The sequence below is a fragment of the Osmerus eperlanus genome, chromosome 11 (assembly GCF_963692335.1).
Source record: "Osmerus eperlanus chromosome 11, fOsmEpe2.1, whole genome shotgun sequence".
Taxonomy (NCBI): Eukaryota; Metazoa; Chordata; class Actinopteri; order Osmeriformes; family Osmeridae; genus Osmerus; species Osmerus eperlanus.
In genome coordinates, this window is record NC_085028.1 from 12452864 (window position 1) to 12477625 (window position 24762).

The following is a 24762-nucleotide window of genomic DNA, read 5'->3' on the forward strand; positions in this document are numbered from 1 at the left end:
GGGTCGAGAGCGTGACCAAGGTAGCTGGGGAGGCATTTCCACTTTATTCCTGGCACGCAAAGCAGCTTTGTGTCTGGGAGATAGCAAGCAGCAGGATGCTAAATGGGCATTTTAATTAGCTTTCCTGCTGATGTCTTTTGCAAAAAATTGAAATATATTTTTTATAAGACTGTTGATTCAAATTAAGCAGCTTGTCATGCAGTCAGGCACAAACACGTAGCAATTACACATGCGAAGGCTAAAAATACATGAATGAATACACAAATAAATCTGGAATCAAATAGAAAAATGGCTATTATAGATGGCATAAACCAATTCCTCCTGGTTTGTTAACTGTAAAACAGGGACAATCTAGGGTGAAAGGTTAAGCACACACACACACACGCAGATGTGCTCACACAGATACACACACACGCATATAAAATCTCATACACACACAATTCTCCCTCGCTTCCTGCACCAAGAGCGGTGAGTCATCCCTCTCCTCACGTCACTAGGAGACGAGTGCACCCTGTGACAGGCCAGTTAGCAGCAGCCACACACTGGTCAGTGCTTCTTGCTTCTATGTTTCTAAGCTTATAGAGGGACTGTAGCCTGCCCCCCATTAGAGACAAATCACTCTGTTAAGCATGGGGGGCTTAGCTATGACTGTGGAGTTATGAGTGAGAATGAGTAAGAAATGTCACCTCAGACTTTCAAAAATACTGTTGACAATAGAAACACACACATATTTTAATGTATTTTAAATAAGTAAATGGGAGTCAGATGACTGAGTGGTTAGGGAATCGGGCTAGTAATCAGAAGGTTGCTAGTTTGGTTGCTATGCCAACCAAATGATGTTGTGTCCTTGGGCAAGGCACTTCACCCAACTTGCCTCGGGGGGAATGTCCCTGTACTTACTGTAAGTCGCTCTGGATAAGAGCGTCTGCTAAATGACTAAATGTAAATGTCTAAATGTAAATGTTAGTAATCAAACACTCATTTACATATTTTTATAAAAATAATACTTTTCTGAAAATAATCGCTATTTACAGTCTTTCTAAACACATAAAAAGCCATGTCAAAAAGTTAATTTACTCACGTGTAATGCATTTCAATGTCTCACAATGTGCACACACGCACAGGTATCTAGTGGCCTAGACATGCATCTGTTCACCCAATAGATCGATCACTGATACACTCACTTATCAGTTATCACTATAGGTTACTGTGGTATAATGCTTGGGTTCACCATACTAAGCAAATCCCAATCAATACTTGACAGCTGTTTATTTTTATATTTCATATTCACTGTTCCACAACTGAAGCAAATATCATAAAGTGTCTTTTCTACAGTCACAAAGTCCATGTCATCACACACAACAGAACAACATAACTGGCAAGTTCAAATAACCTTGAGTAATTTCTCACTCAAACACTGCCTATCTGTTGCGCACAAAGCAATTAAAGCAAACAGTGATTTGACATGATGATACTGTTTCAGTACATGACTTATACAATAATCAAATTAAACAATCACAGAAACCTGCCAAGTCACATTAATCAGCATTGGCACTGACTAAAATGGAATTGATTTGGCTGTTGGGCATAAGGACGGGCTAAATATTAACCAAAATGACACATAATATTCCCATAATATGCACTAAATGGTTAATAAGAAGCACTTTATTACTTTCAAACCTGGACTAGGTGAGAAAATGAGGTACTTGGTTTCTTACCTGTGATACACTGAAACTGACCATCCTCTCGTCGAATAGTGAAGGCCTCACCAGCGTTTACCTGCACCAGGATTACCTGTGAAAGCAAGAAGTGACAAATAAACCACACACAGGAGACCACTCCAGAAAATCTAGAAACGTCTAGAAAGGTCTATTGACTTAACAGACTTTATTTTTGTATCTGTTTTTTTCTTCCAATGGAGCATAATATCCAACATCATTCTATAATGAAGATTGACTATATATTTAGTCTCTCTTCCAGACAAGTACTTCAGTAAGGTCTAACACTGGTGAGTCTGAGACTATAAACCCATAACTCAACAACAGAACCCAGACTTGTATGTTTGGCTACTGAAGGTATTGCTGCTTCATGGCATCAATTGTAGTACGATTCACCAGATATGATCAATCATTTCTCTGCCACATACATAACTCTCCGAATGTGAAGGGAAAAATGACAGGTGCTGGCTTTAGTACATTTGAAACATAAGCTAGGCTAACACAGGAACCCTCATCAATTCTGAGAGAAAGACAAGAGAAATAGATTCTATCTGACGTCTACAAGACGTCACTCCAGCAATGATGCTAACTGAAGAGAGGACAAAAAAGAGGACATGTGCTTCATTTGCGGACATTACTTTCAGTCAGCATTGGAGCATTAGCTTGCATCATAACATAGCCAACCACTAGCACACATCTGATGTTTTAAGGGCTTTCAATCCCACCCTCCCTTTTCTCTTTTTGAGAGTTAGGACGTAAATGAGGTTAGGTCCAACCACTTATGAAGGCGTAGTCTAAAGGGTTAATCAATATTAACAAGACTACAGTTGAACATCAGAGCAATATTTTACCCACATTTTATATTTTCCTGTATATGAATATAGGCCATTATTAATCCAGAAATACAAATATTTGTATGACCAAATCCTTACATAAAAATGGGATAAAGATTATTGTGAGGGCATGCGCTGGTATTAATTACATTTAAACTCAAAAACCCTGGGGTACCTATAGTCTACATTCACTTTACCTATTTTGCAATCACAGACAATTGTACACACACAGGCTAACTGTCCAGTAGCTTTGGCCCAGTCCAATGGGTCAAGAGCAGAATTTGCATTCTTCACAAGCATAAGGGGAACATTAGGAAGACAGCAGAGCAACACTATCCATAAAGCCACTTTTACATGACTACTAAACAGTAGCATGTCAGAGGAAAAAGCATCACTGCTACAACAGTCAACAAACAAAAACCACCCATATGGCACTCCCTCAGATTATACACTAAACCAACCACAATTCTAAAAAGAAAATCATAATTCATGTCATCTTCAAATTAAGAGTTGCCTCATTAGAATTGCTAGTCTGAACTGACGATTTACAATAAATCCTCCCCTCCCATTTAATCCTATCTAACCTAAAATGGTGTTTGCAGTCAGTCTTTAGTAGCTCCAGGGGAGCGGGTTACCTCGCTCTTGTGGAAGGTGCTGTCATAGAACCTACACTCCCACGGCAAAGGGCTCTGGCTCTCTCCCAGCACAGCCATCCGCAGCACCTCCATCTCCGACATGGCTCCCATTCAAAAGCTCTGCCGAGAGACGGAGGAGCCCTTTGACTGCCACACACACACACACAACCACACACTAATGCATGCACTCACGCATTCACACATGTTCGCACACACACCCACGCAAGCATCAGAGAGTGTAGCACTGTGTGAGTGTAAGAGTACGCTAGGAGGGGGTGGCCAAGGGAGGTCTAATTGAATCAAAGTCAAGGCGCTCCCACTTGGTGTGTGCACGCATGTGTCTTTGCTGTCCATCACCCTACACTGAAAAATACAATTATTTACAACTCAGATCTAATCTCTATTGAAAACAAAAACATCTTTTCACAAACCAAAACATCAAAAACAATGCTCTCCTCATACATCTGACTGCTACTTACTGTTGCCCGCATCGCTCGTTCTCATTCAGGCGTCGCTATTCACACAGACGGAGAAAAGAACGACCCGCAATGCTCCAGGGTCTAAGAGACCCTCCGGCACTTCACCCAGCCTTCATTGGATACCACCTGACCTGCGATGCTAGCACATCAGGCCCAACTGGAGCTGTACTCCCTCCAGTTCCACTGACCCCACGCACAAAGCCCAGGAAGGGACTGCCAGAGAAGGGCTGGTGCAGCCGTGGGTTGAAGGGGTGGATGAGGCTAGGTTTCTGAGCTGGCTGTGGGTAGTTTTCACAGGATGCGTGGTGAGAAGCCCATGTTTGCACAGTCCGGCTCAGCCTGGTCTGCTCCACAGTGGTGCTCTCTGCAGCATGCAGCTCCCTCTCTCCCTCTTTGCTGTCTCTCTGCTGGCTCCAGTGCTGCCTCACTGCCGCCAGTCTCCACGGCAACCCCTTCAACAAATACGCCACGGCGATGTCCGCACCGCAGCGTTAGTGAAAGAGAACGACAGCTTATCGACAGCGGCTGCTCTATGGTGAGGGGGGAGGATGTGCCCAGCCCTGGAGGCCAAACACAAGATAGGAGAGATTCAAGCGGAAAACGGCTTCCGTCTCTAGCGTCTCCTATTCCATCCTGTGTCTGCATGCATGTTCAACGCATCTCAACGTTTTTTTTGATCATCTAGGACCTAGATTCTAGATCATTTCAATCGCATCCTTTCCGGGTGCTGAAATTGCTGCGCTTTACAAAGACAGCTAGTCAAATCAACAGGGTGTCACAACTTATGAGGGAAGTCCTTTGTTCTGTGTTTTTCACGCCAACAACAATGGTGTGAGGGAACCGAACGACCCACACTGCTTCACAGGCTGACAAACGACTACGCTATACTCCCTCCCACCTTTTTTTTTTTTTTTTTTTCCTTTCTCCTTTCCCATCTCTCTTATTCAAAGAGCGACACGCTGTACACCTTCTATTAATACTGTGATCGATGTAAGAGGAGATGAGGTGGCGGGAGTTCAATATATGAGCTCCGGTGCTTGCGACAAGCCTTGAGTCTCGCCCATCTTCTTGTCTTAAAGATGACTAACCAGTCCACGTGAGAAAAGACTGTTGTTGCATAGACAAACAGACAAAGAGTCAGTATGCTAGGCTTTCTATAATATTTGTCCCAATTCACTTACTTAAAGGAGAGCATTAGTTGCAGAAGTAGTCACTTACAGGTGGTAAGGAAACTATTGAAAGGACCCCACCTCTGTGCCTTTAAGACCACAAACGTTGAAATGAAACAAAATAATTATGAATCATCTTACTGGCAGAAATGGGAACTCAATAATATTTTTTTATACTGCAGTTTACTGTCTGTCTTTTAGCATCACACAAACCATGAAAGAGTGTTTCCTAACAAAAACAAATGACCTCAGACAGCTGTCAGGTTACAGCCAAAAACCACCAGAGTCAGATCAAATTTCTCTCTGTGAACAAAACATGTCTCAAAACAAGAGAAAACAGTCAAAGAAATGTCAGCTTCTGGATCACAATTCTGTAATACAGTCCAAGCCCCAAGGTGCCACAGCAATCCTGGCCCCTTCTAGGAGACGTCTAGGCCTGAAAGCATAGCATATTGATAAGCAGAGCAATACGATGAACAAAATCTTGTTCAAATGTTGGTGTCGTAACAATGATTTTTATTCCATTAAAGAGGAATATCTGTGGTGATTAGCACACACTGCTACTGAGTATCTAATTATGTTGTTCACATTATCCTCAACTATCCGCTGTTAGCCTTAACGTTTCTCCCTGGCTGGTGACACAGGGTTCAGGTTTCTCACTATTTGTTCCTCTTAATTGTTTACCGTGCGTTGATGTGGCACAGCTGCTGGAAGGGCAGGAAACGGGAGCCTAGTGACGTGGGGAAGTGTCTACCAACAGCGGAACCAGTCAGGAAATAATGCAGCCTCCCAAATGAAGATGACATGTGCAAAAGGTAATTTATAGTTATTTGATAAACCACCCTCCAGGACCTTCAGAATACATCACAATCAATACTGATGAGAAAAAAATAATTGACCAGTTTCCTGTTAACATCTGGCAACACGCATCACTTCATACATTCACATGGACTGATTGGATGCCAGTATTTAAGAGCTTTAACAATCATATAAATAGATACACAATCATACAGGCACTCACACTGTAGTAAGCCCTGCCAGTGTGTCAGGTTATTTTTCATATGCTTACTATGTTAATTGTCATCCTTCACAGCACAAACACCCTTTTCAAGAGAAAGAAAACAAGACTGCTTGCTTTTAATGTTTTGTAACCTCAAGTCACTACATTTTCGGGGTTAATGAATATTCAGCTGTTTAAACAAGGCCGTAACACATTACTGGCCAAGCCATGAAGACAAAAAAATAACAGACACTAGATACCAACTGCCCAATGTTACAGGCCTCTAACATCACTTCAATGGAATGACTATTGACAATACACGTTGCATAAGGGCTTAAGTCTGCTTGATCTGGACTGATAGGCTCAGTAACTTCCTCTGACTTCCCACTCAAGGAGTTGTTCGCACTGGAAACGCAGGTGTTGCTGAGTTGGACGAAATAAATGAATTTCATTCAGCATCTGAACTCAAGTGCATAGGTGCACCATAAATGTTTTCCATACATTGATTTATTTGTGGCGGGACGCCACAATAAAAAAAATTGACTGCCATAAATCTATTATTATTATTTTATACTACTGTTTAACATTGTAAAAAAATATATATTGTAGCGCTCGCGTTCTCTCTCTCATTACAACGGATCTTGCAAAGGAATCGTCTTTGAATAGCTATGGAAGCAAATCAGTCAGGGCCATAATCATAATATATATTGGGGGGACACTCATCTGATCAAAATGTCCCCCCCAATATATTGATATAAAAATATAAATGTGCTACGCTACGACAGGCAACCACGCACACTGTCTGAAATTATCCTAAAAAATGTAATCATATTCGTAACTAAACGTAAAAAGTTCTCAGGGGGAGACCCTCAGACTTCCCAGCAGATTTCGTCCCCCCAATGTTGACTCCATGGCTACGGCCTTGAAATCAGTAACAATGTTTTGCATTTTAAAAGGCATTGAATACATAATATTGAAATTTAAACACCACCAAATTTGTTGGTTTTGAATTCACCTGTTTAAAATGTAAATATGAATTTATTTCAATGTAAAAATCAATTCAGATCCATAAATTCATGAAACAAAACTCAGGCTGCTAAAATTCGAATCCAAAAGATCCGGATGTCGGCAAAAAAATTACCTGTATCCCTGGGATATGATTTTTCTTAAGGATATTTTTTTTAGATTGATATAAATTCATATTTAAATTTTAAAGAGGTGAATTCAAAATAGGTCACTGATTTGCTTCCATACTCGGCAATGTTCTGCAAGCATGACATGAAATCCCTGTTTGGACGTTGACAAAGTTGGAAGATACATGTAGCTAGCTATTAGGCTAGCGTCCTTATTTGAGTCGTCTGTCTGAATACAAACCAAACAAGTGTGGTGATGTCTAAGATGACACGAGCTAGCTGCTACATTTTTGTTTAAATCTCGCTATTTATACAAAAATCTATTGTACAGCACTCGAAAGATTAGAGGCTGCAAGAATAAGGATTTCACGTTTATACCTGGGGTCAGTAGAATGGTTGGCCTCGTCATGTCACGCAGCTGTTTGTGTTCATGCCCCAAAACAATGGGCTACCTCTACTAGATTAAGGCTACTTGCAAAAACAAATTCCTTGGACAGTGACAATTTTAGTTTTACATTTTGTGGGTTTTACTCAATGTGATTAGAGTGCATTGTCTTCAAAATATATTTTCCAGGTTCCCTTCTTAAGTTACTGAGAGGGAGAGTTTGACATTATGTACAATAAAGTAAATATAATACTTGGCTGTATGTAATTTGCATCCCTGTACAGTGATAAGAAATATACATTTAAATTGAAACATACGCTGTCATAACCTGACAGAGAAATAAGTGATTCATATGCTGTACAGATTTTTTATGAATTTAGCCAATGGGGCAAGTGGATTGGCCTTAACACAAGTGCTCTGCTCAGATAGAGACAGGTACATATAAAGCACACCCACGGATGATCCCTTAGCTCCGATGAGGCATCCACTTTGTCCACCTCCTCACTCTGTCTTGACATTCTGGGAAGCGGAGGCCTCACCCTCATCCCCTCCACTGGCTGACTCAGGGTCTGATTGGAGAGAAACATGCAACCCAATCTCTGTATGGTAACTAGGGAAAGACAGAGGCCCCACCTCCTGCGTCTGAGTATGACACACAAAGCTACCACTGGACGTCAGAGGGACAGAGAGCTGTTCCTCTAATATAAGCTCCTGCATTCCCTCTCCAAACAGCACACACCTGTGGCTCTTAAGTTCATGTTTAATGTATTAAACGCTAGGCCTATATTTTTTCAGAAGCACGCCAAGTTAAAACTTCATGTTAAAATAACAGCTGAAGGAAACAAAAGAACAACCCTTCTCGATGTCTACTAAATAATGGAGAAAATTATTGTCACATACATGCAGGTAGTTGAGGTTGAGCCTTCTTGAGAAGGAGTTTGAGTCTGACACTGATATTTAGTTTGTTTGTTTATATTTAGTAAAAGAAAAAAAAAGAAGATCATTGGTATGCCCAATATAAAACATTTTAACATCCCCTTTCTTTATGGGTTGTAGAAGTTATTTTCATCACAAAGCTTGTATGAATAATACTTAGAAAATGCCTAACCTTATTTTTTTTTTATCTTGAATGATCATTTATTGATATGTACATAACAATATTACAGAGTTAATTTTGGATATCCAAAGGCTGGTATTACAGATTTTGAGTAAATCCACACCTGGAATTAATTCCCTTTGTTATAGCAGTGGGTATATCTGAGTGTTACGTTTAGCCTCATCAACGGTATAATGCAAGGGGCAAAATATAATCAAACTAAATATTTGCTGTTACAGCTTGTTAACTGTCCAAACACTGGCTAGACTTGCTAACGTCTGAAAGGTTTGCAAGAAGGTAAACTAGATCAAAAGGGAAGGACGATTATTAACTTAAATACGAGTTTTGCGATAATGAGCCGCAACTTTGACAACTGTTTTTTCTTTTCATTCTATTTTATGGTTCTATAATTGGTAGGCCTCAACTAAATACAAAAATAGATGGGTTTCATCTGTTTAGGGACAATATTAAATTTTTGTACTCGCTGTGATATATTGTTTTTATTATTGTTGCTTGTTTTTTCCACAGGTACACTTGTACTTATAGCGGTTCATGTTGTTTAATTGTAACTTGTTTAACTACATGCTCTTATGGTTCATCCCTTTGGCACTTACTTTGGTTGTTCACAATGTGTGCTTCATGTTTTGGCTACTCGCAATGTTTTTGTGGCTATCTTGTTGTTATAATCAGTGACCTATGCACTTTGTAAAGCTCTCTCTTAGAAGTCGCTTTGGATAAAAGCGTCTGCTAAATGAATAAATGTAAATATTGCTCTGTTAAATCTGCTGATGAATTTATCAGTCAGCCTCTACTCTGAGGCTTTAGTAAAGTATTGATAAACAACAGACTAATCAACCCTAATTGCAGAAATAAGGAATGGTGTATTACTAGTAATAGTAAATCATACCAGAGTGAGTATTCTCAAGAACAGAATACTGTCACAGGTTATGATTCATGGACAGTACTGCTCCTTTGGCCTACTCTCTGACCCAGACTAATTGGTCCAACAGTGCATTCATATCAAACCAGGATTAAGAGGGGGGGAGGACAAGCGCACACTGCAGTGTTCTTTCCATTTTCTTCTCCTGTTAAAGGTCAGAGACAGAGAGGTCAGCCATTGCTGTGGATTGTCTTTGCTGTCACCACAACTTTGTATCGCACTGCCAGGTCAGGGCCCTTTCCTTCATTCCCCAGCTGTCATTATATTCATACCTCCGCACACACAAGACAATATGTGCCATGAAAAAGTTGCTGCCCACATCTGAATTGTTTTTCACACTGAATTTGGTCATGGTGTGAAAAGTAACTAAACAAGCCATTTTCAGGTGTGAAAATGTCATTGCCAGCACAGTTAACTAAACCCTCTTCATACAATAAAGTATTCACCTTTGGTACGTTAGCCTACATAAAAAAGCACCTTCCTTGAGCAACCTTTATTTTAAGGCCCAACTCTAACTCGCCACAAACATTTTGTTTTGATTTTTGATTGTCTTTGGACCACAAGGATGTGATCTTGACCAAATGACAATCTGGGGATGCACAACTGGAAAATCAACAATGAAATGGCACATTACAAAATATCATTAAATATCAGGCATAAATTATGTGCTTTCTGTGACTTCAGCTGTTTGTTCTTCTGGACATATCCCAAGCATTTCAATTGAGATGTGGTGTCAAACTGTCTCCGGTTATTTAATTTGTCTCCTAAAATTGAAGGACTTTGTAAAAAGAACACTAATTCCTAAATTCATAAATATCATAAGACTAAACCTGACTTTTTTTTTCCCCAAAAAAACTTTTGTCACAATAGTGTTCTCACAAACACTTACGCAAAACATTTGACGACCAACAAACTGACAGGGAAAACACCCTGGGTTGTCAAGGCCACTTACTCTTGACCTGACACAAAAGCAATATGACAGGAAACATCAACTAGTATCCTTTACTCAACATGATGTCAAAGATGAGACACTACAGTGAGTAAAGAAATAGCATGAAAGAACCACTGAAACACCTACAAAATCATATACATGTGATTATATGAGTTTTTAAATATCCTACATTAAATATAACATATTATATTAGATATAAATATTAGGCCTTTTTTTTTTTTTTTTACAAGGTTGAGCAACATACAAAGGCATGTGCCAGAACCATGGCCAAAACCCATGGATTATTAAAAAAGGGCATTGACTTATTCAGACCAACGACAGACCTGTATTTTGGGGGGGTTGTGGTTGGTGTGAAAGGAGAATCAGTTTCATATAGGATGACAATCTGTACCTGCTGGGGGCCTTCTCCGTTGACTATGTTAGGGGGTGGTGGTGAGGCCAGAAGTGGGAGCTCGGGGCTGACAAGCTGGCCGGACTCCAGTGGGGGGGTGTGGTCTGCCATGTCTCCCTCATTCACACCACTGAAGAGGTGTTCCAAGCTCCTGTGGTACAAAACAACAATCAGCACAGGATCTCATAACGTCATAGCAACAAGGCACAATAGACATACAGTGAAAGAAAAAAACACAATTTCAACTTGAGCACTATAAAGCAAAGCATAACCCCACCGTGATCTCTTCCACTCAAAAGCCAGTTGGTGATGCAGCAAGCAGTATTTCCATAATCGAGGAGATTCAACTTTCAAATTGTGTAAACCATTTTTAGGTTATCTCCTCAAAACAATGTTTCATTTAACACATTCAATTATCAACTAAACCAGACATTTGTCCTACTTTTCAAGTAAATGATTTTTTTTCATACTGCAGCAAATTTGTAGGTGAAATGGTAGACTTTGGCCCTCATGAAGCACGCTGCCTCAACAGACTTGTATTTGCAGCTCACATTCGCAGACAAGGCCCGTGTCTCCCTCATGTGTCTGGATGGTGGCGCCAGCTAAATTGATCCCTTTTTATCCCCAAATTGATCTCCAAATACAAGGCATTTGAACACAGTGTTCTTATTAGATCATAGGTGTAGGTTGAATTAAATGTTGTAGAACTACCTTAATCCATGGGCATTTTCGGTTGCTCAGTAAGAAATATTGCTATATTTGGACTGGGCTATGTGGAACTAATATTTTCTCAAAATATATAGTGGTTTATCCTCTTATCCACTTTATGTCTGACATTTCAGTCATAATGGTCCCTATGGTTGAATGTTTCTTTAATTTTGTGCATGTTATATAAGGTAAAATGTTTGCAACAATGGGTGGAAGAGGCAAAAGGCCTATGCAGTTTGCAAATGTTCTGCCTTAACAGTTAGTATTCAGTTAACAGCAAATCTCCCTTCCTCTCCCTTCTAATTTGTACAGTAAGACACATTCCAACAACACAGGCTATATGCATGGCAATTTACAGAATCTCCATCACCCAATCCTTTTGAGGAAAAGGGCACGTGTCCTTGAACTTAATTACTATCCAGCGCATGCGCTCCTAAACCAAGTGGTGATCTGGCTTATGTAAGCCACACCCCTACTTAAGCTCAGTAAGTCACTTTACCTTGTGGTCAATGAACTGGAAACCCCAAGCACTGCAGCCATGTGTCAGATCTAACATTGCACAATATTAGCTATTATTAGCAATCATTTACTTGTATTTGGCATAGAATGGCTTTAGTTGATGTGCGGCATGTCAGAACCTTACAGTTTTTACATGAGGTGAGCTTAAAATACAAAGAAAATAGTGGGCATGGGAACCCTAAATCACATGTCCAGAGATTTTGTCTCTCCCAAACACCAACTCTTAACATACAGTAGGCTAGATAGCATGAAACTCTACCACAGAAAATAAAAAGTATTACTAAATACAAAGGCAACTCATTTATATCAGCGGCCAGGTTTCATGCTTGTCTTTGACTGAGTTACCGGAGTTATGAAGCTCAGGTACCCACTTCCATTGCTTCTCTAGTGAATATAAAAACACAAGAATACTAACACTTGCTACCAGGCAACATCATTGCCCCCATTACCTCACACATGTCTACAAACTACAATAGAACACATTAAATCAAATAAAATCAAATGTATTTGTATAGCCCTTTTTACACGCAAGCATGTCACAGAGGGCTTCACATACGCCCATAGAACTTCCCCTCATCCAACCTAAACCTTCAAAAAACCTTCATTAAATTAGTATTTGTATTTCTGTACTTTAATTATTTCAATGATAATTGCAATTTGCCATTGACAAATGAAAGACTAAACATCTCTGACTGCATCTTGAAAATCCCCTCAGATCTCAGTCGAGAAACCACTGTACAGAGAATGGGGACATCTGTTTTTCGGTTTTGTTATGATTAGGAGTAAAGAAAATTGGAGGGACAAAATTTGAATGGAAGCAAACGTGTGCAGATGGGGAGTCAGATGGCTGAGCGGGGAGGGAGTCGGGCTAGTAATCTGAAGGTTGCCAGTTTGATTCCCGGTCATGCCAACTGACATTGTGTCCTTGGGCAAGTCACTTCACCCTACTTGCCTCGGGGGAATGTCCCTGTACTTACTGTAAGTTGCTCTGGATAAGAGCGTCTGCTAAATGACTAAATGTAAAATGTGTGCAAATGTCACTTGTGCACATGGCCTAAAATGAAGCAGCTGATTCTGTGTTGCTGCAAGGAATTATGTAGCAAAGAAATCTGTGCCTAAAGTAGTCTCTTTCAAATAATTCTATAATGAGTGTAATACGTTGACACATTACACCATCACAGAAATTAAAATGTAATGCAAATAATATTGAAAGACATATCACCACCTAACCTAGGTAAAAAGCAAGCATCTCAAGACTGCAACTGACCATTGGGTGTTCCGGTGTACGGGGCCTTCTTGCTAATATAGCTAGCTAAGTTAGTTCAAGACAGCTAGTAGTAAGGCTTTCCTGCCTCAGCTAGCCTAACAAGCTAGTTATCAAACGTATGTAGCTATGACCATATCAAGTTTTAGGCCTACATTTCAGAAACATTGAACCTGACACCACCGTAGCTTACACTGAGCCACTAGTTTACGAACTACTGACGTCACAGCTAGTACTAGTAGCTAGTATGTCGTGTCTACGACGTTGATATTAAGGCTAGGCTTTAGTACATTAGCTGTCTGTATTGCACTTACAACTAATTGAAGTAGCTAAAATATGAAATTGTTTAATTGACATGCAAAGCAGTGTTTCACCCCGATCAAATAGTCGTATGATCACTTCCAGAGATAATGACACGCCGTCAAGACACCTTGCAAACCTTGCCAGCTGGCTGTCTGCGAGCAACGCAGTCTAACTAGCATTCATGCAATGAATGTGAATTTGAGAAAACAGAAACAAACAGTAATTAAATATAACTAGCATGAATTAAAACATCAACCTTGCTCGTTAGCTTAGCAGTTGATATAAGCCGGAGTATACATTGTTATCTCGAGACGTCCCCATTTAACTAGCTAGCTAGAAATAGCCGTATAGACTTGCGTAACAATAACATCACAACTCACCAAATTCGCAGTTAGCTTGCTTGGCTGTCTCCAAACGTATCAACGTATTAAATGTTCTTATGCGACTAAGATAACTATGCCTAGATCCCTAACTTACTTCAGCATCAACTGAAATGGTTAGCTATGCAGCGTTCACGTAAGAAAGCTAGCTACTGTAGCCTAGCTTAGTCGGGCTCAAAATGAAACGTCATACGCTGGCTAGCCGTAAGACGTGGAAATGTGACATGATGTATGAAGCTAGCTAAATGGCTATGTGCCTATTCACTAGATGGTACCTGTAATTAAACACTGAGTTTAGCAAGTGTGTATGAAATAGGATATCCCATTAGAAATGTTTGTAATGTTAGCAAATTTCCCGCTGTCAAGCCTGTGTGCAGTGTACACACAATTTTATACAAGGTGATTTGGGAAGTTGTAGAAACGCCACTTTCAGCCACGCGTGCGCTCAAGATATTTCTCCGTAGTGTACGTAGTGTACTCCCGTTTTACCTAAAAACGTAGAGAAACAATTTAAAAGCAACTGGACTCAGTACTTATTTGTAACTATTCCTGTATTGGACTCCTTAGTAACCTTTGCGTTTCTACCTGTTAACGACTAGTTACTACTACTACTACAATAATTTGTGATACCCTAAATCAAAAGTTTCACTATAAGAATAATATATAATAAGAGTCGAATTGTTTTTCTAGCAATTATGAACACTTAACTCGCGGGCTACTTAAAACAAAAACCACTAGGCCTACCTGTAATATGATAATAGCTAGTATTGTGTAACGACTCATCCTAGCCTCTATAATGACAAGAGTCCAACCCGAAATCGTTTTTTATTTCTTTCTTTGTTTTTGTGTGAATGTGTGTGTTGGTGGTGGGGGGGGGGGGGGGGGGGGTAGACCTGAGTAGGGCACCCTTTTGTGCTCATTTTTACAGCCTTTGAAAAAACACGTGTCTAATTTACTTCACCACTAGATGGTGGTCGTGGGGTTTTAAACTGAGATGAGGTAACAAAATTGCGATGCTTTAATATAAAGCGTAATCCCCCAATGTTGTTTCCTTGTTGCGCCATAGATTACATGCAGTGTAGTTGAGACCACAGAACAGTGTGCGAAGGAGGTCGGGGTGGTCGATACATTTATATGTCGTTCTTACCTGTAATCGTAAATATTACAATATATTTACCATATTAATTCAATAACAGTTTGGCGATACACAGAAATGTTGACTTAATGGCAGGGAATATCACACACAGTATTACACTGACTGCCATAGTCAAAATTCAACCGCGTCGTGAGAAAGTGCAAGAAAGGCAAGTTAGGTCGCTAATACCCCCAAAAAATTACTAATATAATTTAGATCTATAATATTTCTGTCACGATTGTAATTGTAATGGCAATTCGCTGTAGAATATTCACAACAATGTTAATGATAGAAACATGGTTAACCACCATGGTGGGACTGGTTAGGTTGGGGGGCACTGAGTTGACATCCCCGATTGTCATTGTATAATTCGCACACTGCCACAGAGTCCACAACAATGCAGATCACCACATTTCTTCTTCATTTGTTGATCAAGCATCAACCCTGTCATAAACTGATTTTCATTTAAGATGCATAATTACATAAAATCCACAGTTAAACTGTGTATTTTAGTAATGTTCAATATTTAGAGTTCAAGGTCTATTCTATTTTTTTTTCTAATCTTTAATTTGTTATTTTTTCAGAGGTCATATTTGGTAAAACCCAGGTTTCCACAAACAAAATAAAAACACTAACACAACACAAATCTGTATAAAAACCAAATGTCATCTCATTTAGTACAGTAAAAAAAATTGATAACATGTTATAATGACCTTGTGAACAAATTCCTCTCAAACTTTGATACATGTGGTGAATTAAAACACAGCATTGCATTACTTATCATGTTCTTGTAGCTGAGTCCTTCTCGTATAGTTTGGTATTTCAGTTTCCTTTTCAGAAGTTTGTTTCAGAACAAACTGTCTGAAGTTTTCCCCTGCAAAAAAGTAGATAAGTGGATCAAGGCAGCTATTCCCAGCAGCAAGACAGAGCGTGATGACAGCTGCTTTGCGTACCCGTTCCGTGTATGTGCAGGACTCTCCATAACCATTATTAGATATATCTTGTTCAGAATCCAGGAAGAGAGTGCGAACAACATGGTATGGCAAAAAACAGGTCAGGAAAATGCAGAGGACTGTGATAACTAGGGCAATTGACTTTTTAAACCTAGGTCTTTCTGTTCCTTGCCTGTTCCTAATTCTAACAAGTTTACAGACCACAAATACATTACAGATGCAGATTACTGTGAAAGGTAAAATGATTCCAAAGAACATGGTAACATAATTAGCAATGATTAATGTGAATAATTGGTCTGCATTATAATCTGGATTCAGCTCCAGACACTTGGTTTCACCAGATGCAGCTTTGGTAGTCCCTGCTTTAAGCATAGGAATTGACACAACGGACACTAACACCCATATCAACAAGCATACTATCCAGGCACTCCGGCTGGTCTTAATCATCGCAAATGTGTATGGTTTGGTGACAGCTAAAAAGCGAACCACACTTAATACCATCAGGAAGTAAATGCTGCTGTACATGTTGACATAAAATAAGAAAGACATGATTCTGCAGAGAGTATCTCCAAAGACCCAGTTGGAATGCATCAGATAGTATGCGGCCCTCAATGGCAGGGAGCACACCAACATTAGGTCAGACAGTACAAGATTCAACATAAACAAGTTGACAGGACCAAACTTCCTGTTAGTCTTCCACACAGTCAGAAAAAACCACAGTGAGATGAGGTTAAAGATCAGTCCCAATATAAAGATGACCAAATAGGTTGCTGGGTAGACATTGTGTTTGAAGATGCTGATAGAGCAATTATTGTTCCTGGACTGATTCATGACGAGTCCCTTCTGAAATATTAAGAGTGAAGATATCTAATATGAGAAACTTGAGAAGTTTATGAAACATTTGTTATGCTAAAGATTTGTTTACCAGTAATTGCATTCTGACAGTAGACTAGTTATGCAGAGAACCTTGCAAAACTGTTTCAAATTATTGATCCAAACATTATTGTTTTGGGTTAAAGTAGCAAATGAGGAAAATCAATTCAGTTAACTACCTTTGGTTTAAACACAAGTTAAATAAAATAATGTAGGCCAATTTGTACAATAATAATAGTTGAATAATAATAATAAAAAAGTACCTGGGCTTTTACATAGTTGCCTAAATTGAGCTTCTAAGACTTAATCGGACTTGAAACAAAGCTAAAAGAAGCTCCAATAACACCCATATAACATATAGCGTGTTGTGCATTTCATGGTAACATAAGAAAGGTTGGGTTTTTTTACAACAAGAAATGTGAAAATCCTACCTTAATTTAACAAATTCCTTGACAATCAATACATGCATTGATTCTTCACCAGAACAAGTGTGTGTGTCCCATAGATATTTCACATTTAGTGGTGGATGGTGGTGCTTGCTAGGCGAATTCAGTATGGTAGTCCCTCCCAGATGTTCTGAGATAAAGTTTAGGCTACCTTTAAAGGTAATGAATGCTTGGCAGCACAATATTAAACTCTGAGGTTCACTAAAGTCTAGTAAAGTATTACGGTATGTAAACTACCAACTTTTATCCACACTTACGAGTTTGTTAGTTTAATTCTATTTCACAAGCTTCATTGGATGCACGTACGTAGATTTAGGGAGTAATGGGGCGTTGGCTGCTGGAAGAGCTTCACCCTGGGTTAGCCAAGGAATTATTTATTCGGTAATCAACTCGTACAGTCTGGTATGTCAGCAACCTAGCTGGCCTAGCTAGCGTGGGTCAGAGCCATTGGCGTAGCTAGCTATCCGCATTCTCTGAGAGGATGGCTACTGTAGGACGTTGTCGCCTCCATTCTTAAGAAAATTATTAATATTTTGATTCCGATCATTGTGATCACCTGATTTGACATGTTAAGGAATTGTTGTCAGTCACATCCGCAACGGCATCGTTCACGATAAACATTTACAGGTAGCTAGCATCTACTAGCAGACATGCACTCTAATAAGCTAACTAGGTTATCTAAACAAGTCTATTCATTTAATAGTGCTTTTGTACTTTTGCGTATTTATTTAACAGGCCGGTATGCTGGACGTGGGGAAGTGGCCAGTGTTTGCACTCCTGCCTCCTGAAGAACTTCGTCTCATTCGCCAGGCTTGTGTTTTTGGTAGTGCTGCAAATGAAGCGCTATATGTAACTGTTAATGATGAGGTAGGATCAAGGGGCAGTGGTCATTCATTTTCTATATAATACACTATTTATGTAAGCAACGGTATAGATCGTAATGTTATCATATTTTTGTATAACTTGGGGATAGGGAGGTTGATAACGTTTCTAATAGTTTCAATCCCGCCCACCGAGTGGTTCCCACAGTTATACAAACACTGGGATAAGCAGATAGAATGAGGCTATATTTAGGTGTGTAATGCCTGTGCAAGCTTTGTTTTTATCCATGACGAGACTCCGTGCATGTCTAGGGTCTTACAATCAATAAGCTTTACGTTTTAATTTTTTTCATGTTTTACATGTGTTAAACACATCCTTACTTTTATCTATAGCCTACATTTTCACTTTACATGTGTTTAACTTTTAGATACACAAGCCTTGCTCTGAAACATGATAATGCTGTATTGTTCTGTTTCTGTTTTAAACGAGTACAATGCTCCTAAATAGTACTGCTTAGGGAACATTTACCAGAGATGCTAATTAACTTATTATTGTCACGTCTGTCAGATTCTATTATTGTCTTCTATTTACAGGTATTTGCTCTGGGCACCAACTGCAGTGGCTGTTTGGGACTTGGAGACCTGCAGAGTACTATTGAACCTCGTAGGATTGACATCCTCTGTGGAAAGAAGATTGTTTCATTAAGCTATGGCACGGGACCACATTTGGTTATCGCCACAGCTGGTAAATCCAGTCAATTTAAGGTTGAAGGATTATTTGCACATTTGACAGTTATCAGTATGTGTACATGAGTTGCTAGTTTGCCTGCTGATCCCTAGATGGAGAGGTTTATGCTTGGGGACATAATGGCTACAGCCAATTGGGAAATGGGACCACCAACCATGGACTAACCCCAGCTCTGGTCTCCACTAACCTGCTCAGCAAAAGAGTGACTGAGGTCGCCTGTGGCTCCCACCATACCATTGCTCTCACCACTGAGGGGGAGGTAGGCTGGTTGTTTGACAAAATATTTCCAAGTACCATGTAATTATTTAACCAACATGTGTATCTCGTAATGAGAAGCGAAGCTGATAAGCACAAAGAAGGAGCATTCATATCTTCTCCACAGCAATAGATAGCTGGATCAAAGAAAAAACATCAGGCCACAAAGTTAGTTTTATGTTGTTTTAGTCAGTGTTTCTGTAAAACCCAGGTGTTTGCATGGGGGTACAACAACTCTGGCCAAGTTGGCTCGGGCTCCACAGCCAACCAGCCTACTCCAAGACGGGTCAGCAGCTGTCTGCAGAACAAAGTGGTTGTCAACATAGCCTGTGGCCAACTCTGCTCCATGGCTGTGCTGGACAATGGGGAGGTATGCTTTTTCAGTGCATTTGGAAAGAATTTAGACCCCTACCTTTTACCTTTACCACATTTAATGTTACAGACGTTTTTTCTCAAATGTATTACAATTAGGCACTATAAAATTGTGTTTAGTCTTTTTATGTCATTATTTATTTAAGCATTTTTGCTTTACGGTTGTACTTTTTTAAATTGTCCCTAATACTATTGCAGAGTACTTTATAATAAAGCTGTCCTTATGATATGTCTTACCGGTTTAATGCAGAAAATGACAGCCACTTCTTTGTACTGCTTGTAGACCTACGGTTGGGGATATAATTGTAACGGGCAGCTTGGCCTGGGCAACAACGGGAACCAGCAGACTCCCTGCAGGATTGCTGCCATTCAGGGTGTTAACATTGTGCAGGTAATGAGAGAGAGAGAGAGAGAGAGAGAGAGAGAGAGAGAGAGAGAGAGAGAGAGAGAGAGAGTGTTAAAAGTTCTATCTTTCATAAAAAATCTACAGGTTGCCTGTGGATATGCACATACATTGGCCCTTACAGATGAGGGACTTGTTTACGCCTGGGGGGCAAACTCTTATGGGCAGCTGGGAACAGGCAACAAGAGTAACCAATCCCTGCCTACACTCATTAACATGGACAAGGAGAGGTGAGTCCTGGACAGGACAGGCCAAAATGCTGGGCCTTTTTAAAGTATTTGTGGAGTGTGTTTATTCCATGTTATTTGGTCTGTGTCACAAAGTTACATTAATCTTTTTCTGTTTTCATGTTACTCACTTTGATTCTGTGTTCCTTTTTCTTTTGTTTTCTGCTAGGATGGTAGAAGTAGCAGCCTGTCACACAAGCCACACATCTGCAGCTAAGACCCAGAGTGGTCAGGTCTTTATGTGGGGTCAGTGTCGGGGACAAGCTGTAGCCTGTCCCCACCTTACCCACTTTGGCACGACAGATGATGTGTTTGCTTGCTTTGCTACGCCAGCTGTCACCTGGCACCTCCTCACTGTAGGTAAGAGGGAAAGGGGGCTGTGCTGCAGGATAATTATTGAGACTGCCAATAAGCTCCTTAGGGAAGTTCTAGGGAATTTCAAGAGAGTTTGTAACAAAAACAATCGTAAGACTTGTCCAAACATGTCTCTGTGAGATACATTCTTTGTACTCAACGAAGTATCTGTATAAGGAAGTATCTTCTATATTAAAAAAATGTAATGCTTTATGTTATTTAAAGGAAAACGTATACATGCACAGCTGTCACAACAATAAAACAAACAGTTTGGCTTGTGTTGTGAGTTTTGTGTTGACAACTTCCTCTGCTTTTCAGATGGTGATGACTATCTAACGGTTGCACAATCCTTGAAAAGGGAGTTTGACAGCCCAGATATCTCTGACTTAAAATTCTTGGTTGATGGAAAATGCATCCATGTTCACAAAGCCCTCCTAAAAATCAGGTACCCTGACCTCTGAATCATGGTGGCCTGAGAAACCACTTGTACATTTTAATTGAATTATTGCAGTGGGACTTTGAAACAAAGAGTCAGTCTTAAAATATTATAGTTAACAATTTCAACTTTCTGGTTTCCTTGTTGGCATCATGAGAAAAGTTGTTCCCCATTTAGCTATTTATATATAGTCATACATGCAAGATTCACATTCTACCGTCTTTAGATTGTCTGTGTTTCTTTTTTTTCCTTATTTCAGATGTGAGCATTTCCGTGCCCTGCTGAATGAGACAGATGAGGAGTCCATCGAGATCCACCAGTTCTCCTACTTGGTGTACCGCGCCTTCCTAGAGTATCTTTACACTGACACTATCAACCTGCCACCAGAGGATGCCATAGGTCAGCCTGACAAGGGGTGTGGCTCAGTCAGATAAATAATTGACCAGTTCTGGGGTGTCATTTATAAACAAGATGACATTCATGGAAATAGTGCGATTATTGCCATTAAGATGCCTGCAAATGAGGCCAGAAGTGTCTCGCTTTGGCTGTAAAATATAACCATGTTTGGGTATTACGAGGCTGAATCACAGAGCTTGTTCACGTATGCACAATTTAAGTATTAGGCCAGCTTCATAATTGAAAGTGTCTTTATACCGTACAGTATGTTTATACATTGTTACATAATGCCACATTTTGGTTTTCAACGTACACCTCTATATAGCATGAAATGTAATCCTGGTTTTATAAATGAGGGCCTTGATCTGTAAAGGTGCTTGCTTTCCTCCAGGTACACTCTGGGCACTTTCGTGGATCATGTTGTTAGTTGTAACTTGTTTAACTACATTCTCTTCTGGTTCTACCCTTTGGCTCTTATTTGCTTTTCACAATGTATGCTTCATGTTTTGGCTACCCACATAGTTTTGGGGGCTATCTCGTTGTTTATGACTATTGCACCTTTTGCTCTTTCTTGTAAGTCGCTTTGGATAAAAGTGTCTGCTAAATGTCAATTTACTAACCACTAATATTTGTCATGCGTGCAGGGTTGCTGGACCTAGCCACATACTACCGTGAGACCAGGCTAAAGAGACTCTGTCAGGAGACGATAAAGAGAGGGATCTCAGAGGAAAATGCTATAACCCTGTTCTCTGCTGCTGTAAAGTATGAGGCCCGGGTAAGCGCGCCCACACACACATGCATGCACACTGTTTCAAACCAGCCTTTCCTTTCATGTCAATGCTCCTATCTGTATCTATACCCCTCAGCACTGACCTTCCAGTCTTCTACATTTTTAGGAGCTGGAGGAGTTTTGCTTCAAGTTCTGTGTCAACCACCTGACTGCTGTTACACAGACCGAGGCCTTCGCTGACATGGACCATGACCTTCTAAAGAACTTCATCAGCAAAGCCAGCCGCTACGGGGCTTTCAAAAATTGACTGCATTGGGATGGGCTTTAAGATGATAAGAGATGGAAGGTGAGTGGTCAGAACTTCATTGAGAAACATAAAAGCTAACCTGGTCAAATTCTGCTCTTTTGCTGTTATCATACCCTTACCTACCCATCTGTAAGGAAACTGAGGACCTAGCTATATAGTTACACTTCAAGCACAAAACGGAGACCAAACAAGGAAGCTACTGTGACTATGGCAAAATAGACACAACAGCAACCCCCACCTATCTGCCAGTGCGTGCGTGTGCGTGAGGATAAATGTGTATATGAGAGGTCCCAGTTGGAACTCTGCAGTGCAAAGGTGTTTCAAAAGGAGGTCTCATGTTCAATTCTAATTTGAAAACATTTTTTATCCCAGATTCCATATCAGGGAGAGGAGTGTTCCATATTTGCCTAGATATCAGCAATGGTGAAAAGGACAAGCATTTTACTTTTTGACCAATCAGGAGTATAAGGGAGTTTCTCCAGGCATGGCATGAGTTGCCCCTTCTCATTGTCCTTAAAGCCTTTCCTAAAATAAGTTTTGTTTTACTAGTAGATAACTTCATAATTTTCAATAAATGAAAAGTATTCAAATTTTTACTTGAAACAAACATTTTTGGTAGAACTTTTTTACTGACTGTTTTACATGACCCATATTAATTGTTATTTTAGTTATTTACAGTGGTCAAAATGTTACTGAGTTTTATAGAATACCTTTATGCTTTTGTTATCCAACATTGGTTTTACTGTCATCATATTGAGTAGCATTCAGAGTAGTGAAGTACTTCACAGGGTCAGTGTTTTCATGTACAGTACTCCAAGGGCTGAGGTTCTGAGAGATGTATGTACCTGTGTAGATGTGTAACTCTGTGTGTGCAGCTGGAAGCTTATCTCTTGCTTTTAAAGGAAAGATGACAGATTATCCCATTAGCTGTAAATTAATTTCCTGTTGCTGACACCACATAGTAGAACAACAGTTTCATAATGCTGCAGCTGGTGTTACTTGCAGGTATAGCATGTTTACAGATGTCATCATTTAACGTTTGTCATTTCAATAATATGCCTCTAGTGTGTACATTTTCCCAAACCTCTTATCAATGAGAGCACTACTGCTAGACCAGTGCAATAGCCAACTTATAATGGAGACCTCTGTGTTGAGCAACCAATAATTTATTACATTTTCTATATAAAATGCTTGTAATCCATTAAAGATGATGATACGGAAAGCTTTAACATTGACATGCCAACTATTGTATGTTTTGAATGTTTTGATAAATGCTGATCATTTGTATTTGTTTTATAGTTATCCTATGGTTTTAAGTTAGTAGCAGCATGAACATGGCTGGAGGTAATTAATTTCAGGAAATTAACTATGCTATTTAGCCTAAATAGCATAGTAACTGTATTTAAGAAACACCCTATTAACACAAGCAAACATGAATATTGTTTTCATACGTTTCAGATGGTCAGTTGGCTTTAGATAACGGGACTGTTGTCCCCTGATTCCAGAAGTTAGCATTTTTTTTACACCTCATATGATCTGCTATAATTTGTAAAGTAGGCCTACAAAATCATTGGAATCCCTTGTTAAACAGAGTTGGTCAAGTTAGCTGGTTAAGAAGATAAAGGACTAAATGAAGAATGTATTTTCTGTTATTTCCTTTATAATTGTATGCATAGTTCATTTGGGTAGGAGAATGAGAATGTTATTAAGGAACAAAAACACTGTCTCATCACATTTTCTGTTAAATTGCAAAATAGTTCTCCTTGGCATCAATGCAAACGTTGCCCAACCACTTGCGGCTATTTCTGTCAAGCGAAATGGCTCTAATCTTCACAGTTTACAGTAATTCATGTTCATGTGTATTACAAGTCGCATTCAAAGTGCTACCTTTTTGCTGATGTCAGCAAAAATAGTAGGGGGAAAAATAAGTGGATCAAAATAGACTGAATGCAACATGAAAGGTAACTGAATATAACATGTCTTATTAATGGAGAAGCTCAATCATGGGCCATGTCAATTCAAGAAGATGGATAGCCAGTAATCAGGCTTCAATGTTTTTTATTATTGATTTCCAAAGTTCCTGAAAGCAAATTGTAGAATAGGCCTTTAAGTTCTGCACATTCTGAATGCACTGATGGCACTGTACAAATTCACTAGATGACCCTTTACACTTGTATTCAGCCTGTAATATGAATGGAATCAGACCTGAAGATTAGGATCAAACAACTCAGCAGGACATGGCATGGAGCCTGGATGAACCCAACATTCCAAATGGTATAACGGCTGATAACATTGGATTCTCCAGAATAGGCAGCTAGTGAACCTGAATACTTATCATGAGAACTTTATATCTTCAGTTTGTTTACGGGAAGTGACTGGGTATAAGGGAAGAAATGAAAAA

General features: G+C 39.6%; 4 protein-coding genes across 8 annotated transcripts in view; 2 read left to right on the plus strand and 2 right to left on the minus strand.

Annotated features, from left to right (window-relative positions):
- fndc3a (fibronectin type III domain containing 3A) overlaps positions 1-14282 on the minus strand; it is a 34002-nt gene extending 19720 nt beyond the window's left edge. Inside the window, exons 1-3 of one of the 3 annotated variants that reach the window (XM_062472458.1) lie at positions 13906-14282; positions 10732-10882; positions 1719-1794 (exon numbers count right to left, since the gene is read on the minus strand). In XM_062472458.1, coding sequence (XP_062328442.1) covers positions 1719-1794; positions 10732-10842 — 187 coding nt within the window. In that variant the 5' untranslated portion in view covers positions 10843-10882; positions 13906-14282. Of the gene's footprint in view, positions 1-1718; positions 1795-3186; positions 3304-3665; positions 4343-10731; positions 10883-13905 lie in introns of those variants that run through there. The other 2 variants (XM_062472460.1, XM_062472459.1) reach the window with 2 other exon arrangements.
- lpar6a (lysophosphatidic acid receptor 6a) overlaps positions 1-24762 on the plus strand; it is a 281763-nt gene that overhangs the window by 253169 nt on the left and 3832 nt on the right. The window lies entirely within an intron of this gene.
- Positions 15687-17585, minus strand: cysltr2b (cysteinyl leukotriene receptor 2b). The gene is made up of 2 exons (XM_062472692.1): positions 17298-17585; positions 15687-16836 (listed from the first exon to the last, which is right to left on the minus strand). Exon 2 carries the CDS (start codon positions 16822-16824, stop codon positions 15814-15816), a length of 1011 nt encoding a protein of 336 aa, XP_062328676.1. The 5' UTR covers positions 16825-16836; positions 17298-17585; the 3' UTR covers positions 15687-15813.
- Positions 17548-23596, plus strand: rcbtb2 (regulator of chromosome condensation (RCC1) and BTB (POZ) domain containing protein 2). Of its 3 annotated transcripts, XM_062472688.1 has the most exons (13): positions 17557-17939; positions 18048-18179; positions 18728-18878; positions 18974-19140; positions 19348-19506; positions 19792-19899; positions 19999-20141; positions 20308-20498; positions 20811-20937; positions 21188-21327; positions 21969-22099; positions 22221-22400; positions 22734-23596. In XM_062472688.1, the coding sequence occupies exons 2-12, from the start codon at positions 18054-18056 to the stop codon at positions 22359-22361; spliced, it is 1584 nt and encodes a 527-aa protein (XP_062328672.1). In that variant the 5' UTR covers positions 17557-17939; positions 18048-18053; the 3' UTR covers positions 22362-22400; positions 22734-23596. The 3 variants fall into 3 exon arrangements, with proteins under 3 accessions (XP_062328673.1, XP_062328672.1, XP_062328674.1); XM_062472689.1 differs by having other exon boundaries at positions 17548-17939; positions 18016-18179; positions 22221-23596; XM_062472690.1 differs by lacking the exons at positions 17557-17939; positions 18048-18179 and having other exon boundaries at positions 18750-18878; positions 18955-19140; positions 19326-19506; positions 22221-23596.

Bases quoted from the DNA above. Each gene is read 5' to 3' on its own strand.
- cysltr2b (XM_062472692.1), bottom strand. From the start codon at position 16,824: ATGAATCAGTCCAGGAACAATAATTGCTCTATCAGCATCTTCAAACAC.
- rcbtb2 (XM_062472689.1), top strand. From the start codon at position 18,054: ATGCTGGACGTGGGGAAGTGGCCAGTGTTTGCACTCCTGCCTCCTGAA. The intron at 18,879-18,973 runs GTAAATCCAGTC...GCTGATCCCTAG, and splicing joins TTTGGTTATCGCCACAGCTG to ATGGAGAGGTTTATGCTTGG. The intron at 22,100-22,220 runs GTAAGCGCGCCC...CTACATTTTTAG, and splicing joins CTGTAAAGTATGAGGCCCGG to GAGCTGGAGGAGTTTTGCTT.